The 17104-nt window shown below is 47.2% G+C and overlaps 1 protein-coding gene across 2 annotated transcripts in view; it reads left to right on the top strand.

Moving 5' to 3' along the window:
• The window catches only part of Arfgef2 (ADP ribosylation factor guanine nucleotide exchange factor 2), an 87729-nt gene that overhangs the window by 23573 nt on the left and 47052 nt on the right, over positions 1–17104 (top strand). The window contains exons 4-11 of one of the 2 annotated variants that reach the window (XM_021193209.2): positions 389–535; positions 1500–1679; positions 2093–2348; positions 7666–7734; positions 10412–10563; positions 12841–12971; positions 15009–15243; positions 15922–16021. In XM_021193209.2, the coding sequence (XP_021048868.1) occupies positions 389–535; positions 1500–1679; positions 2093–2348; positions 7666–7734; positions 10412–10563; positions 12841–12971; positions 15009–15243; positions 15922–16021 (1270 nt within the window). The remainder of the gene's footprint in view (positions 1–388; positions 536–1499; positions 1680–2092; positions 2349–7665; positions 7735–10411; positions 10564–12840; positions 12972–15008; positions 15244–15921; positions 16022–17104) is intronic. The other variant, XM_029535971.1, reaches the window with a different exon arrangement.

Genomic DNA, 17104 nt, shown 5'->3' on the forward strand with positions numbered 1-17104 from the left:
TTATGAGCCACCATGTGGTTGCTGGGATTTGAACTCCGGACCTTTGGAAGAGCAGTCGGGTGCTCTTACCCACTGAGCCATCTCACCAGCCCCCTTCCAGAAGATTCTTATTCTCAGCCAGGTGTAGTGCCCACTCTTACCTCTGTCTCTCAGGTTTCTCTTTGTGCCAAGGTCCAGATTGGGTATGAGGTGGCACTGTCAGGTAAAGTAGCCTCTGGGAGGCAGCCTGCCTACTGGGGGATGGTAAAGGTCACACTCAGAACAGCTGTGCTTGCCTGGCTCCTGGGAGTAATTGCTGTCATAGGAACCAGAGATTCAAGGCCATCCTTCCTCCAGTCTTGTTGTCTAGCCAGGCAGAATCTTGTAACTTTTGCTCTTTTGTGTGCAGAAACTCATCGCATATGGACACATCACTGGCAATGCCCCTGACAGTGGAGCTCCCGGGAAGCGGCTGATCGACAGAATTGTTGAAACCATTTGCAATTGTTTTCAGGGCCCTCAGACAGATGAAGGGGTTCAGCTACAGATAATTAAGGTATTTCTGTGTGCCTGGTCTGGGTTTGAGAGTGTGGGCTTTGGCTTGCCATGTTGAGTGGTGTTGAGCTGGGACAGGAGAGTTAGATGTGTCACTTAGCTCTTCTGTTAGTGTCGTAACATAGGAGCATGACCAGGTGTGTCCCAAGTAAGTAGTCCCGCTAGCCATGGATCACTGTAAGTTCATTTGCTTGAGATTTTCTGGGATCTGCTGGAGATTCTTTGTCCCAGCTGACCATCCACCATCCCTGGACAAGTCTTCATTGATATTCTTAACGCCTGAACCTGCCCCGTCTCCTGTCTTCCCAGCTCTTCCCTCTTCTGTGTCTGCTGCCAGAACGGCTTGGAATGAGCTAGAGTTGCCAGTGTGTCAGGGAATGAGTGGGTGAGGCTTCCCTCCTGATCTTAGGTGCTGGGTAGCTCAGCTGTGTGGGATAGGCTGTGTGTGTTTTGTGAGGGAGGAGTGTAGTTTTCATTTTAGGTTTTTACTTTAGATTTTTTCAATCAATATTAACATTCAGAATTTTCAAGGTTTTCTCTAAAACTTTTAAGAAAATTTTTAGCAAGCACTAGCACACCTACTTCAGCACAGCATAGTGACTTCAAATGATGTGAGTTTTAGGGAGTCAGCAACTGCTCTTCTACCTCCTAACAGTAGGAAGTCGGCTGTGGGTGCTAATCAGCCAGATGAGCTTGCAGGACCATCTGAGAATTTAGAAAAACCAGGCTGGGTTTGTTGGTAGCACATGTAATGTTAGCTCTTGGGAATCAGAGGCAGGAGAATTGCTGAATGTCTGAAGCCGGCCTGTATATAACCAGGCTTAGGGCAGCCAGCATTACTGACGGAGACATTTTCAGAAAAAAGGGGGGGAGGGGCATGGGGATAAACTCCTCAACTGTTCTGGAAAGTTTGCCCAGGAGAAATATGGGTATATGGGAAGGTGGCCCTTTCTGATCTGTGTCAGGCTCTGCTGACTGCCGTGACCTCCCCACACATTGAAATCCATGAGGGCACCATCCTGCAGACAGTGAGGACATGCTACAATATCTATCTGGCCAGCAAAAACCTCATCAATCAAACCACCGCCAAGGCCACCCTTACCCAAATGCTGAATGTCATCTTCACCCGCATGGAAAACCAAGTGGTGAGTGACAGCTGGGCTGGCCCTACATCCTGCTGAATCAGCTTGAGCCCGAGCATGTGGGGAGTGGGGGTGGGGTGAGGGGAACTGGCACTGGAAGAGACAGCCTTCCTGAGACTTCGATTTTAAAAGCAGATTGCAACTCTAGCCTGGATTTTGAAGTTTGGTCATCACAGTCTAAGTTTACTTTGGACTTAAATCTTTTTAAAAACTTTATGCTGGGCTGGGATATAGCTTAGCTGAAGAGCCCTTCCCCAGCATACATAAGGTCCTAGGTTTAATCCTAATACCCAGGAAAACAGACAAAAGTTCGGTCAGCTGCTTGAAATATTTTAAAAACAATAGTTTGGTGTAATGTTTTTTTTAATAAAATGCTAGCACTGTTTAGTTGGAATCCCTTCTCTCTTGTGTTTTAGTTACAGGAGGCCAGAGAATTGGAAAAACCAATCCAGTCAAAACCTCAGTCCCCCGTGATCCAGGCCACAGCAGGATCTCCCAAGTTTAGCCGCCTGAAGCAGAGCCAGGCCCAGAGCAAACCAACGACTCCTGAAAAAACAGAGTTGCCCAATGGTGACCATGCCAGGAGTGACCTAGGAAAAGTGAGCTCAGAAAATGGAGAAGCTCCCCGAGAAAGAAGTTCATCAGTCTCTGGTAGAGCCGAGCCTTCTAGGGGTGAGCTGGCATCTTCCTGGGGTTGTGGGACACACTGGGAAGTGTTGGCTGGTGGTTAAGGAAACCTTGCGGGGAGCTTGTCTGTTCTGGACCTTTCCTTGACGTCCCTCTTTCTCTTACTACATGGGGCACAGCCAATGAGGCCTGATGGGAGTCCTGGAATGGAGCCAGCTGCTGCTGCTTCCTGTCACCCGTGGCATAGTTGGTGCAGTTTGGGGCCCTTGGTCTCCACGGGGAGTTAAGTAGGTGATTAATCCGTTAGTATTGGCAGTCTGGTGCCATGCACAGAGCCCTGTGAAGAGCTAGAACACACACGGGAAGAATGGGAACATCGGGTGGATGGCAGGGTGCAGCCTTGGCCTTCAGTCATCAGACATAAGCCACTTGATTTTTATTCGTTTGTTTATTTATTTTGGTTTGCTTAATTTTTAAAATACTTGTTTCTGTGCACTTGTGTATGAGCATGGATATTCATGTGCCATAGGGCATCAAGAGAAGTTAGACTACAACTCGTGGGAGTTGTTTCTCTCCCGAGGGTAGCTTACGGAGTCAGGCTCGGCACACTTAAGCACACTTAACTGCTGAGGTATCTTATTGGCCCTTTGTTTCCATTTTAAGCAAAATAATATGCCAGAGCTGGTTATAATCAGACAGTTAATGAGTTATTAAGCATAAAATTATGATGACCTAGGATTATCTGCATCTCCTCCTGACATTGGTATGAACCAGATCCAAAAGTCTTCAACCATCACCTTCAATCTTGTCTTTCCTGATTGGTTCCGATTCTTCACTCACATTCTTTGCTCTCCACATTTCGAGTTGATGTCATCTCTGCTTCAGTTACATGACTGATAATGCCTTCAGCCAGTAGCGTCTCCTGCTAGGGCACACAGATTGGACATCTTAAAGCGCAGTAGTAATTGTAGCTGAGCAAACAGAAGAGTCGCCCGCCCTCTCTGGGCTGCACCAGACTGCTTTCTCTTTGTTATGTTCTGGGTACAGCCTGAGTGACGTCCCAACCTCCCCTATGCAAAATCCTCTGATAGCTCCCCATCCCTCCATTCTCTACCTATCAGAGCAAAAGCTGTGCCCTCCCTGCCCTGATTGCTTGCAGAGCCTTGTGAGACTGAGCCCTGCCCACTTCTCTGACCTTTACATTTAAATTTTCCCTTTTCCCCCTTTTATCCCCTCCCACTCCCGCCTTTCTGTGTGGTGTGTCTGCATGTATTTGTGATGTGCACCTGCAGAGGCCAGAGGATGGCATCAAGTGTCCTCGTCTATCAGTCCCTGTTCCTTTGTCCCCAGAGTACCAGAAAGGTCCAGCAATCACCCAGTCTCCTGCATCCACTTCTGGTGTATTAGGATTGCAGGTGTGGACCATGATGGCTCCTTTATATAGTGCTTGGGGTTAGACCCAGGGCTTGGTGCATACCAGCAAACATTTTATTATGTGAACCACATCCTGAGTTCTTGGCTCTCTTTATCTTGTTTGTTTGTTGTTTTTGGATTTTTGAGACAGGGTCTCTCTATAGAATCCTGGCTGTCCTGGACCGCACACTATGTAAACAAGGCTGGGCTCCAACTCACAGAGATCTCCTTGCCTCTGCCTCCTGAGTGCTAGGATTAAAGGCACACACTACCACACCTGGCCTTTGTTTGTCTTTTATAAGCACATCTTTCTTGAGATGTGATTTGCATCATAGTGACCCATTTGAAATGCACATTTAGAAGCTAGGTGTGATGCATACTTTCAATCTTGGCACTAGAGAGCCTGGGACAGGAAGATCATTATAAGTTTAAGGCCAGCCTAGGCTACAGAGATCCTTTCTAAAAAAAATAAAAACAGTAGCAGGGTATAATGGCACACACTTTTAGTCCCTGCACTTGGGAGGCAGAAGCAGTCAGATCTCTGTGTGTTCCAGGTCAGCCTGGTGTATATAGTGAGTTCTAGGACAGCTAGGGCAAAATAATGAAACTGTGTCTTGGGGCTGTGGGGATGAGAAAGAAAGAGACTTAAGTGACATCCAGAAGAAACATCAAGCTCGAGCCCTGCCTCAGGGGAGTCCACAGGAGACATGGATGTCAGGGTTAGACCTTCCTGGCCTGAGGACATAGTGTCCTCAGATACCAGATCCTTCCTTCCGTGATTGATCCATGGTTTAGAATGGCTTAATAGAGCTGATGAGATTGGCTCAGTGGGTACAGGCAGTAGTCACCAAAGCTGGAGACCCCAAGTTTGATTCCAGGACCCACATGGTGGAAAGAGAGAAGAACCAACTTGCACAAGTTATCCTGTCTCCTCCTTATGTGTGCCATGGCACGTGTGTCCTCACAAACACACACCATATATCTTATCCACACAGTGAATAAAGTGACGAATTATGGTATTTGCATAGAACATCCTCTCACATACTTCATTTTGAGCAGAAGGAAGAGTGAGGACTCCAGCCAGGGGGAGGAGTTCCAAGGAGGGCACACTACACTTTTTTTTCTTTTTTTTAATTTGAGTTATAAAGAAAAGAGTTTTATTTTGACTCACAGTTCTAGGCCAAGGTCAAGGGGGTACATCTGGTCATTTGGTGATGGCCTTCTTGCTGTGTGACGTGGTGATACGGAGCATCAGGAGGCATCCTTCTGTCTGTTAGCTTCTTTCCTGTTGATGAGTTGGGCTGCCCTGTACAAAGCCGTGTGTGGACGGTGAACCGTATTGTTCCGGGAATGATGATGGCGCCTCTGCATGTTTAATGTGATGTATTCTCCCCAGGCATTCCCAGGCTGCATTTGGTTGGATCTGTGGGTGCAGAGCCTATGGACACGGAGCCAAGACTGTGATGAGGAGGGTCACAAGATTCAGAAAAGGGCAAGACTTAAAGCTATTTAAATGGGAAATTTCCAGGAAAGAGAGGCCTATGTGGATGTGGTAATTGTATTTTTCTGTTTGGAAATGAAAGATAGTGAAGGCTTTAGCTAATTGAAAATGCTTTCTCTGTTTAATTGGAAATTTTCATTATGGACTTAGTCTCTGGGGCCAGCGAGGTGACGGGAGTGGCAGTCCCTGTCTCCCAGCATACTCCTCACACCTGAAGCCCAGGCTAGAGGAGCCTCTGTGGGGATGCTTTTCAGGGACCAGCCACAGAGCATACAGGCAAGGAAATGCGAGCTTGGGAGCTTGAGGGACTTAAATTCCCCACACTGTGAGCTGGGCCAGGCATGCTGTCTGCAGAGCCTCTACTAGGCCCCTACTGAATCTACTTTTGTGGGAAACAGTTCTCTCTGTTTTGTTTTGTTTTTTAAAATGCTTTTCTTTTTCTTCTCTTTCTATCACTGATACCTCTCCTTTTTTATCGGTTTATCCATCTTCTCATCCTCGTGTGTGTGTGTGTGTGTGTGTGTGTGTGTGTGTGTGTGTGTGTTGTGTTACTTTTTCGCTCTGGCAGGCCTGGCACCTATTATGTAGAATCTATAGAGATCCATCTGTTTCTGCTCCTCAAGTGCTGGAATTGAGAGGTCCTTTAACTTGTGATATTTTCTGTTTTAAGCATCTCTATAGCTAGTGCTATAGCGCTCCCCGACCCCTTCGACTTCAGAGGGTTTTATGCTGTTGTTTGTTTTGAGACAGAGTCTCTCTTTTTCTGTTTGAAGCAGGACCTCACTGTGTAGTTCTGGCTGTCCTGGAACTTATTCTGCAGGCCAAGCTGGCCTTGAACTCACAGAGATCCTCCTGCTTCTGCCTCCTCAGTGCTGGGATTAAAGTGGAGTGCCACTAACACCTGGCCTAGCTTTAGGTTTTTTAATAAGAACAAGATGTTTTACTGACTAATCTCTCAGATAACCGTTATTAGCGGCTGATTCGAGTGTTTTAAGAAGTAGTTGGTGGTAAACAACACCCACCTGCTAGCCTGCATTTATCAGCTGCCACTTTACAGCCTCTGGTCACACTGAGCCAGCCAGGCCTCTGGTATCATGACTCCACTGTCTTGGGTGTTGACTGTGCAGCAGACAGTACAGATTGAAATGGTGAGCATAATTTTATCAAGTCATAGCATCAGTGGATTGGAACTAAACAGGAACTTAGAAAGTCATGGCTGGGGTGGAGCCTGTCCAGAGCACTTGTCCAGTCAGTATTCGTGAGGCCTGCTTCAATCCTAGTACCAAAGAGGGAAAGCAGCTCTGAAATAGCTAGCATTAGTGTCTATAAACTATGGTGTAGGTGATTCTGTGGGTGGTATGGGAGCAGTTTGTAATTCCATGTTTGTTTTAGCATGTGTAACTAGCAGCTCTTAAGTTGGTAGTTGTAGATTTCATTGTCTGAGGTAAGATGAGTGCTACTGCAGGAGTGGGGATCTAAGTGGGGCAGCCGAAGTGGGTCAGAGGTCCCTAAAGTGGGAAAACCAAACGGTAGTTTGGGTAACTGTCTAAATCATGCTTTTGAAGGAAGTCACTGAATTTAGAAGATTTGGCTGTGGTAGGGTTGTTCCACATTTTCCATTCGGGTTATGCTTTGCCCTCTAAGAGAGAGTGTTGATGTCGGTAATCTCTTCCTAGGGGACTTGGTTCTAGGTGGTTAGTGGCAGTTGAAAATGTTCCCCAGAACCTTAAAGGCCACGCCCAGAACTGGCAGATAGCAGTGCTGGTGGATAGAGAGCCCTCACTGCTGCAAACATACACAGTCTGTGGTGTTGCTCACTGGAGATGAAAGCTTTTGCCCAGTGTTTTCTAACTGGTGACTTCACTTCCACCTGTCTGTTCACTCCATAAGCTCTTCTTTGGGACTAATTGTCTAAAAAAATAAGCAGTTAATGATCAGAGATGCCGGACCTTTCCCACTTAAACACTCACCGCCTGGCAGGGCGCCTCCATCTGAGGTGGAGTCCATCTTCAAGCGTCCGGTTAGCAGGCTGTGCTGACTCAGAGAGCCCAGCGTGCTGCTCCCCAGAGCTCCACCGCCAGGAGCTTGGTGGAGGCACAGAGAAGCCCATCCTTGTTTCTGCAGGGATGGGGAGATCAGCCCATGCTCTGGGTGGGGGTGGGGACTGGCCTGGGCTGAGCAGCTGAGACTTGGGAAGGAGGAAAGGACAGTACCGGTACCAATTTTGGTGCTCTTGAGAGTGAGCCTTCGTGAAAGCCAGGCTGACCCTTCCCTTAGGTTCCACATCTGAGGGATCCTCTCTGCTGGCACATTTGCTGGTGGAGGGACACATTGGTGCCTCTGCCCTCGAGAGCAGGACTCTAGGAAGCAATTGTCATCATCTCCTCCCCTTCTTTTCTCATCCCTGGCAACACCTTATGTATGTTTGTGTGTTTGGGCTGTGTGCAGGCACTGACAGTGGAGCTCAGGAGGTGGTGAAGGACATCTTAGAGGACGTGGTCACATCTGCTGTGAAAGGTGAGTGCTGAGAACAGCCCACCTTTCCTCATGCCTCCTCCCATGCCTGTGACGCCCCTCAGGCAGCATCTGGGCAGGTGGTCACTGAACTCACGCAGCTCCCAGGATCCCAGCTGCTGCCACTTCCCAGCCTGCACTTGGCACCCAGAGATCTGGCTGCAGGGATGGCTTTTGTTCTGTCTAGGCTGAGGCCTCTGTCTGTAGATCACAGTCTACACAGGAGTATTAGTTACTCCACCTGGACACAGAGGTCCCCTCCATATGTCTTCTACATCAGAGCTGCTAAGATGTCAAGGGCAGACTTCATGTGTGGTGGTCACACAGCAGCAGGCGTTGGGCACTCTCCTCATGTTTCACTCAGTCAGCTTCCAGAGCCAGCCCTGGTGATGCTTCCTTTGTCTTTGCTTCAGACTCAGTCAGTGGCTGCTTGGTGAACACTGTGCCGGTGCCATTAATTGGGAAGACATGTAAAAATGGCAGTAGGTCACGATCAGCGTTTTTAAATGGAAGAAATAAAGTAGAATACAGATGATTATATATTTGAGTTCACAGGACATGATTCTTTTTCATAAAATGTTACAGTTCTTTATTTTTACATGGTGATTGTTTGTTTTTGCCTAATTCAGTTGTCCCCTCCCAGACTTAATGCCTCTGTCTCCTGACCTAGGCCTACTCCTTCCTGGGAGCTTCTAGCCTCTGTACAATCTAATGTAGGGCTAGAATGTTTCCAGCCTCAGACTTAACTGCTGAATAAGCTCGCCCTTTCTAGCTCTTTCTGAACTTGTCTGCCTGGTTCAACTCAGCTGCTCTGACTAAAACTCTTCCCCAAGCTGACTGATTCAATCTGTCTTCTCTCTTTTTCTCTCTGCCTTTCCTGGAGTGTTCTGTTTGACCACAAACTAGCACTATGCTATCTATGCTAATGTTCTGGTTCCTTCTCATTCTCTGGTTCATTCTATCTTCATCTATATCCAGTTTATTCTTTCTACAACCAGTTTCTGTAAAACTGTCCCAGTAAAACCTCCTCTTCTCTCTCCCTCCCTCCCTCTCTGTTTTAAGCAGCTTCCCTTTCCTCTCTCCTTATGAGAGTTATGCATATCCTATTCTGGCAAATCTTACTCTGATTTGTCACTTTCTCTGCCACTCAAGTAGATACCACTTTCAAACATGGGTGTTTCCTTCCATAAACTAACTTCACCTTCATTGTTTGGGACTAAAGGTAAGTACTGAGGGCAAGTCTGTATTCCAACAGGAGGGATTAAAGATGTGTGCTAAGGGCTGAGCTACACCACAACGTTTTTTCAGTAAATAACACAATCTTGGGGTTCCCAGTGTGATTAGATATCCCTACAACAGTACATGTCCACACTGGGACATTGTTTACATTCATTTCTACATGAGTGTTCTGGCCTATGCCTATAATCTACACTTGGGAGACTGAGGCAGAAGAACCCATAGTGACTTCTAAGTCTGGAGATCAAATCCAGGACCTCACACATAGCAGATTGCTGCTGGGTTACATACCAGGCCTAATGTCATGCTTGGGAAACTACAGCTTGGCTCCTACCTTTTGTTAATTCAGGTGGTGCCAGGCTCTTTCAGAGAGCTCTGCACTTACTTAACCATGTAGCAAGGAAGACCTTTCAAAGAACAGCAGTAAGGCCAGATGTGATGGCACATGCCTTTAATCCTGTCACTTGGGAGGCAGAGAAAGAGACAAACAGATCTCTGTAAGTTTGTGGCCAGCCTGGTCTACAAAGAGAATTCCAGGCTAGCCAGGGCTACAGAGAAGTCTGTCTCAGAAAAAAACAAAAACAAGCAGTAGCTCTTGCCATCTATCACCTTGTCACCCTCAGCTTGCTGTGGAGTAGCACTGGCTAAATAATGTGTCCAGTAAATCTATGCTTTGTAAACTACTGCTAGTCATTGAGGTTGTATAGCAGGGACATGTGTACCTGCCACCACACCTGAGGAAGAGAGTTCACTGACACACACACAGTGTGTGTGTGTGTGTGTGTGTGTACGACGTTTATTTATTTTATTATGTAAGTACACTGTTGCTGTCTTCAGACACACCAGAAGAGGGCATCAGATCCCATTATAGATGGTTGTGAGTCATCATGTGGTTGCTGGGAATTGAACTCAGGACCTCTAGAAGAACAGTCAGTGCTTTTAGCCACTGACCCTGGGTTTGTTTTTCAAGACCTGGTATCTCTGTGTAGCCCTGGCTGTCCTGNAACTCACTCTGTAGACTAGGCTGGCTGTGAACTCAGAGATCCAGCTGCCCCTACCTCCCAAGTGCTGGGATTAAAAGGTGTGCACCAGCCTTTTAACTGTCTCTTAAGTCTTGAGTTATTTACTCTTTTAATAAAATCTTTGTTTCTCGTGCTTCTCCTCTTCCAATCTTTTTTTTTTTTCAGAATTCGACAGATGTGCAGGGCTGCTGCATTTCACAGCTTTGCATGTGATGTGAGTTAACTCCTGTGTGGAGCTTGCATTACTGTGGCCCTGGCAGTGAGGCTATAGCTGAGAGTCAGGCAGAAAGCCTAAGCAACTCTTATGTTGTGGGGCTAGGGGAAGAAGGGGCGCACAGTACTGAGTCTATAAGTTCTGTCTGGTTCAGCAGTGTTTTGGGATACACACTCATTGGGCAATGACTTTGAACTTATGTCTTAAGAAGCAGCAGAAAAGCATGGTCTGACGGAGCCCGACCGAGCCCTGGGTGCCCTAGAATGCCAGGAATGCACTGTTCCTCCTGGAGTTGATGAAAACTCACAGACCAACGGCATAGCAGACGACAGGCAGTCGCTGTCCTCGGCAGATAATCTGGTATGTCACCGCGTCCTCCTTTCCACCTGCGGGTTAGAAGATGCAGATTAGGTCTCTGTTAGAGAAGGGAGCTACACAAAGGGCCTTCAGGTATTGGCCCTGCTCTCATCCTCTGTACAGCAGGGTTTCCTTTTGTGATACTGGTGACATGGACCACTACATCTTAACTATATAGCTTGGCTAGCCTCACACTCAGAGATCTGTCTGTCTCTGCCTCTTATATGCATATATATTCCCCAATCCTGTGCGTGCGTGTGCGTGCGCGTGCGTGTGCGTGTGTGTGTGTGTGTGTGTGTGTGTGTGTGTGTGGAGCATATGTGTCGCATGCACCTGCCTATGCTTATGTGGAGGTCAGAGGCCAATGCCAGGTGTCACTGTCTCTAACTGAGTGTGGAGCTCAGCAGTTGGCTGGACTGTTTGGTGAGTGGGCGCAGGACCTGCCTGTATGCCCTTCCCAGCACCGGAGTGACTGACTCTGAATGCTAGGGATCTGAACTGAGGTTCTCTTGCTGTGGGTATGGCATGACCTCATCGATTGAGCCATCCCCCAACCCTTGGTTCTTTTTAAGGGTAAAATTCTCTAAACAGTATCATTGGGTCAGGACTTGGAAGCTCTGGGCTGGAGAATTAGCCCAGTGATTGTCTGGCATGAGTCAAGTTCAGGTCCAGAGTTAAAGTTTTTTAAATGTGTTTTTATGTGTATGAATTTAATTTCTTTTTTTTTTTTTTTTTTTTTTGGTTTTTNGAGACAGGGTTTCTCTGTATAGCCCTGGCTGTCCTGGAACTCTCTTTGTAGACCAGGCTGGCCTTGAACTCAGAAATCCGCCTGCCTTTGCCTCCCGAGTGCTGGGATTAAAGGCATGCGCCACCGCCGCCCGGCTTAATTTTTTAAAAAGTGTATATTTGACCTTGAGTGTATATTTGCACAGAGGAAGAGAGGAAATGCTTTAACTTAGCATGATGACATAGGCCCAACACGCTGGCCCTTTGGAGGCTGCAGGAGGGCCTAGTTCAAGGTTGCTGTCGGCTCTACATAGCAAGATTTGGAAGCTTTCGCCTTTGGTCCACTCGGATGGCTACTCAGATCCTACCTGCCTCCCTTTGTCTGCTGAAAGCCATTTTCTCTTCCTGTGTTAAAACTGAGTGGCAGCATTCATTTAAATCTTTCTGTTCCGCCAACCCCACACTAATGGGCAGTAATAGCATCACTTAGGGTTAGTTTTCATTTGGCTTTCTTAGCGATTACTTATTCATGCTTTTTGCCCAATTTTCATTATCAAGAAAGGTTCCCATCTTTTCTTAATAGATTCTAAGAGCCTCTGTGTATAAAGGCTATTGAGCTTCATTATGTCTTGTAAATATTTACTTTATTATGTTTAAATGTAACTTTTTAAAATGTACTTTTGTGTATGAGTGTCTGCATGAATGTCTATACCATGTGCATACCTGGTGCCTGGGCGGGGCAGAAGACATCAGATTCCCTGGGAACAGAGTGAAAGATGGTTGTGTACTTCCATGTTAGTGCTGGGAACCAAACCCTGGTCCCCTGAAAGAACATCAAGTTCTCCTAACCAATGAGCCAACTCTTTCTCCCCTAACTGTATTGATTTATTATTTACTTTCTGAGACAGGGTTTGAGTAGCTCTGGCTGTGGTGGAACTTACTATGTAGCTGAGGTTAGCCTCAAAGTCACAGAGATCCTTCTGCCTGTGCCTCTGAGGTCATATTTGTGTCTCAAGGTCATATTTGAAAGTTCATTTTGAAATGTATGTTATTTTTCTCCAATCACTCGACTTCAGAATTCTTACAAATACCTTTCTTTTCTTTCTTTTTTTGTTTTTGTTTTTCGAGACAGAGTAGCCCTGGCTGTGTAGCCCTGGCTGTCCTGGAACTCACTTTGTAGACCAGGCTGGCCTCGAACTCAGAAATCCACCTGCCTCTGCCTCCCGAGTGCTGGGATTAAAGGCATGTGCCACCACGCCCGGCTGTCTTTGTTTTTTGAGACAAGTTTTTATATATCCCAGGTTGACCTAAAATTTACTAAGTAGTTGAGGAGACCCTTGCCCTCTGCTTGTCAGTCTCCACCTCCCAGTGTTGGAATGACAGGCATGTGCCTAGACCTGGGTTTCATAAAGGCTTTAAAGAGTAAATGGTAAGGAACTGTGGCGCCTTATCTGTGTCTTCTCCCACTGTGTCTCAGGTGAACATATCCAAGAATTCCAGTTTCCACGAAGTAATCCTTTTCTTCTTGGATTTCCCCTTTGTTTCTAATCTTAGGAACCAGATGTTCAAGGACACCAAGTGGCTGCTAGGTTCTCTCACATTCTACAGAAGGATGCCTTCCTGGTGTTCCGCTCCCTGTGCAAGCTGTCCATGAAGCCCCTTGGGGAAGGGCCACCAGATCCAAAGTAAGCTCTCAGCAACTGTGGCCGTGTGCCACACCGCGAGCTGGGAGCTCATGTGCCACACCGCGAGCTGGGAGCTCATGTACCACACCGTGAGCTGTGGCCGTGTGCCACACCGCGAGCTGGGAGCTCATGTGCCACACCGTGAGCTGGGAGCTCATGTACCACACCGTGAGCTGTGGCCGTGTGCCACACCGCGAGCTGGGAGCGCATGTACCACAGCGAGCTGTGGCCATGTGCCACACTGTGAGCTGGGAGCTCGTATGCCATACCTCGAGCTGGGAGCTCGTGTTCTGTGCTCCCTTCACCCCCTCCACGTCCCCACTATCCAGAATCTTGCCCAGGTTTGATCTTGGTTTATATATTGAAAACAGCACATGGAGTTTATGGTACCTTTTTTACTGACTAATGGATTTACTCTCCTTGTGGGGCTGTGGAGGGGCAAAATGGCGGCAGACTCCATTCCCAGACAGCTTCTTATTCTGTAACTTGGTCTGACCCAAGTCATCCTCCCGAGTCCCTGAGTTACAGGAGTTCACTGCCATGCCCAGCTAGGAAAGCCTCACTTCTCCTTACTTACTGTAATAGCAACGAATGGCTCTGAACCATCTCTCCAGCCCTGAAGATTTGTTTATTTCATGTTATATGTGTAAACGTTTGGCCTGCAACACTTGTATGTATTTGTAGCATGTATGTTGCTAGTGACCTGGGAGATCAGAAGAGTGTCAGATCGGGCAGGCAGTGGTGGTGCATGCCTTTAACCCCAGCACTGCAGCTGGATCTCTGTGAATTTAAGGCCAACCAGGGCTACACAGAGAAACCCTGTTTTGGGAATTGGAGTTCCATATGCTGGGAATGGAGCCTGAGTTTTCAAGCAACGAGTGCTCTTAACCACTGAGCCATCATTCCAACAGATCTTTTTCTTTTTGTTTTTTGATAGAGTCTCACTTTGTAGCCCTGACTGGCCTGGAATTTGCTCTATAGACCAGGCTGGCCTGTTAACTCACAGAGATCCAATTGACTCTGCTACTCAAGTGCTAGGATTAAAGATATGTAACCACTATATCTGACTTGATAGTGGTAAGGAGATTCTTTGAGACTGATGGATAAAGACCCTTGGATTGGGTAATTGCTATGACAAAATTCTTGAATTAAAAGTTTATTTTCTTTGGTTTATTTTGGCTCCCAGTTTGAGGACACAGTTGTTCATTGTGGTAGGAGGGCCTGGCAGCAAGGGTTTTTTGTGGCTGGACACTTTGATCCGCAGTTAGCAAGCAGAGTATGACGGAACCTGAAGCTTGCCTCGATCCTCTACTTTGCAGTCTGAGACTCCCGCCCATGGCATGGCACCAGAGATATGAAGGGTCAGTCTCCCCCTTAATGAACTTAATCTGAACTCCCTCGGTCATGCCTGAAGGCTTATCTCCATGGTGACTCTAGATCCTGTGACATTGTGAGAATGAACCATCACAAGCCCGTGCTCATGGCAGCTGAAGAGGGAAGAGTGTGGGGCTGAGTCTGTGAGTTACTGCGCAGACACAGCCTAGGGCTGGCTCTTCAGCTCTCACCTTGGTCCTGTCCATTATCCCCTCTGTGTTGGGGACAGGCAAACAGGAATAGGAATTGGCCCCTCTTGTTCTCAGGGCCTGCAGGTCCTGAGGGACCCATCCCATGCTCTCTGTCTTCATCCTGCTGGCACGTAGGGGCCGTTTTTATTTCTTAAATCATTGGCCTCCGGAGGTTCTGCTTGGCTGGGCACGGTGTGTATTCCTGTAATATCAGTCTTTGGGTGGTAGAGACAGGAAAGTCAGGAGTTAAAGGTCATTTTTGCTCACATCATAGCTGGTAAAAGATCAAAGGCTTTTAAAGGAACATACAGTTTTAGTTTGTAATGCCCAGTATTTGGCAGGCAGAGTCAGGGTCACGAGTTCCAAGTCAGCTGTACACAGTGAGACCCTGACTAGACCAGAAACAAAAAGCAGCCTCCCGCCTGGCGTTCCGCATCCTGTGCACCATCACTGTCTTTCGTTCTCTCTGCAGGTCCCACGAGCTTCGTTCCAAGGTGGTTTCCCTGCAGCTGCTCCTCTCTGTGCTGCAGAATGCTGGCCCAGTCTTCAGGAGCCACGAGATGTTCGTCACTGCCATTAAGCAGTACCTGTGTGTGGCCCTTTCCAAGAATGGCGTGTCCTCAGTGCCTGACGTCTTCGAACTCTCGCTTGCTATTTTTCTTACTCTTCTTTCAAATTTCAAGATGCACTTGAAAATGCAGATAGAGGTAATACTTCAGCTAGTGTTTTCATTTGGGGACATTAATGCCAGCTAAGAAGCCTGCTTGTGAGCCACTAGCCTGTAATCCCAGCACTTTTGAGTTAGAAACAAGGCAATCAGGAAGTCAGGGCCAGCCTAGGCTATGTAGTTCACTTGGGTCCAGACGGGGCTATGTGAGAACATGTCTCAAAAAAAAAAAAAAAAAGGAAAAAAGTCCCAAGCATATAGGCAGTGAGGCCCCTTGTACTTGATAGATAGCCCTCCAAGTGCAACTTCTGAATGGTGGGAAGCACCGTGTCACAAGACTTCTTCTGTCTGTGACCAAAGATTTATGGTCAGGATCTGTGTTCTCAGCTCAGACCTGACAACCCCATGTCTGTCTGAATCATAATTGTTTGAAATAATTGGAATAAATTGTCAGATTGAGAAATTCCATTGCACAAATACAAATTTCTGGTTTCTCTCAAATCATAACACTTGTGGGCCCTGTTGTAGTTCCTCAGCTCTGGCTGGAGCCCCTGCTAACAGTCCACCAACTGGGCTGGGCTCTCATGTCCCTCAGCAAGTGTGAGCTCTGCTGTGCCCTCTGCCCAGGCTGCTGTACACCACGTGCCTGGCCTTGGAGGCATCTTGAGGTCTAAAGTGAGACTGCTCATCGCGCTTCCCCTGTCTCCGTGCTGCACAGGTCTTTTTCAAAGAGATTTTCCTGAACATTTTAGAAACATCCACAAGTTCCTTTGAGCACCGCTGGATGGTCATTCAGACCCTGACGAGGATTTGCGCAGGTATCTCACTGGGGCACTCAGGGTCACTTCTGAGGCTTTGGTCTGCCAAGCACCAATCTGTCTTCTGTTCCTCTTTGTGATGTCTTAATGAAGAATTGAGACGATCCTTCCATTAAAGGGTCCTTTTACAGGGTGGAGTGACCACTCAGCTCCTAAGAGCCCTAGCCCTCCCTGCTCTTTTTTTTCTTGCTAAGACAGGGTCTCTCTATGTAGCCCTGGTTGTCCTGAAACTCACTCTGGCCTCAACTCAGAGATCTGCCTCTGTCTCCTAAGTGTTGGGATTAGAGGCATGCACCACCACAGCCCAGCTCCTTTCTCCTCCTACGAGGACCCATGTTTGGTTCCCAGTACCCATAGCAGGTGACTCACAACTGTCTGTAACTCTAGCTCCAGGGGACCTAATGCTCTCTTCTGGCCACTTTAGGCACTGCACCCACGTGTATAAACCTTCACACTGACATACACTCATTTTTGTTTCCTTTTTGAAATTGAGTCTAACTATGTAGCAGCCCTGACTGACAGCTTGAAACTGGCAGAGATGCCCCTGCCTCTGCCTCCCAAGTGCTGGGGTTAAAAGCATGTACTACCACACCCAACTTTTACACACACACACATACACACACACACAGAGAGAGAGAGAGAGAGAGAGAGAGAGAGAGAGAGAGAGAGGTAGGTAGTGGCTTTTAATCCCAGCAATCAGGGAGGCAGAGGCAGGCAGATCTCTGTGAGTGTGAAGCCAGCCTGGTCTACAGAGCAAGTGACAGACATGCATGGCTACATACAGAAACTTTCTCAAAAACAAACAAAAAGAATTTTAAAAATTTAAAAATAAAATGGTTCACCCCACCCCCACGCTTCTGACATGTATTTCTACTTAGAGTGTGACCACCTTGGACAAAAGTGTGTTAAGTGTATTTTTGGCAGAGAAACTTAGTTTACTTAGTTTAATAAGAAAGCATAGCTGGAGCCAGGTGTGGTGGCATAAGCCTTTTATCCCAGTATTTGGGAGGCAGACACAGGCAGGACAGCCAGGGATACATAGAGAAACCCTGTCTCAAAAAAGGGAAAAAAAAAAAAAAAAAA

Source organism: Mus pahari, chromosome 3 (assembly GCF_900095145.1).
Source record: "Mus pahari chromosome 3, PAHARI_EIJ_v1.1, whole genome shotgun sequence".
Lineage (NCBI taxonomy): Eukaryota > Metazoa > Chordata > Mammalia > Rodentia > Muridae > Mus > Mus pahari.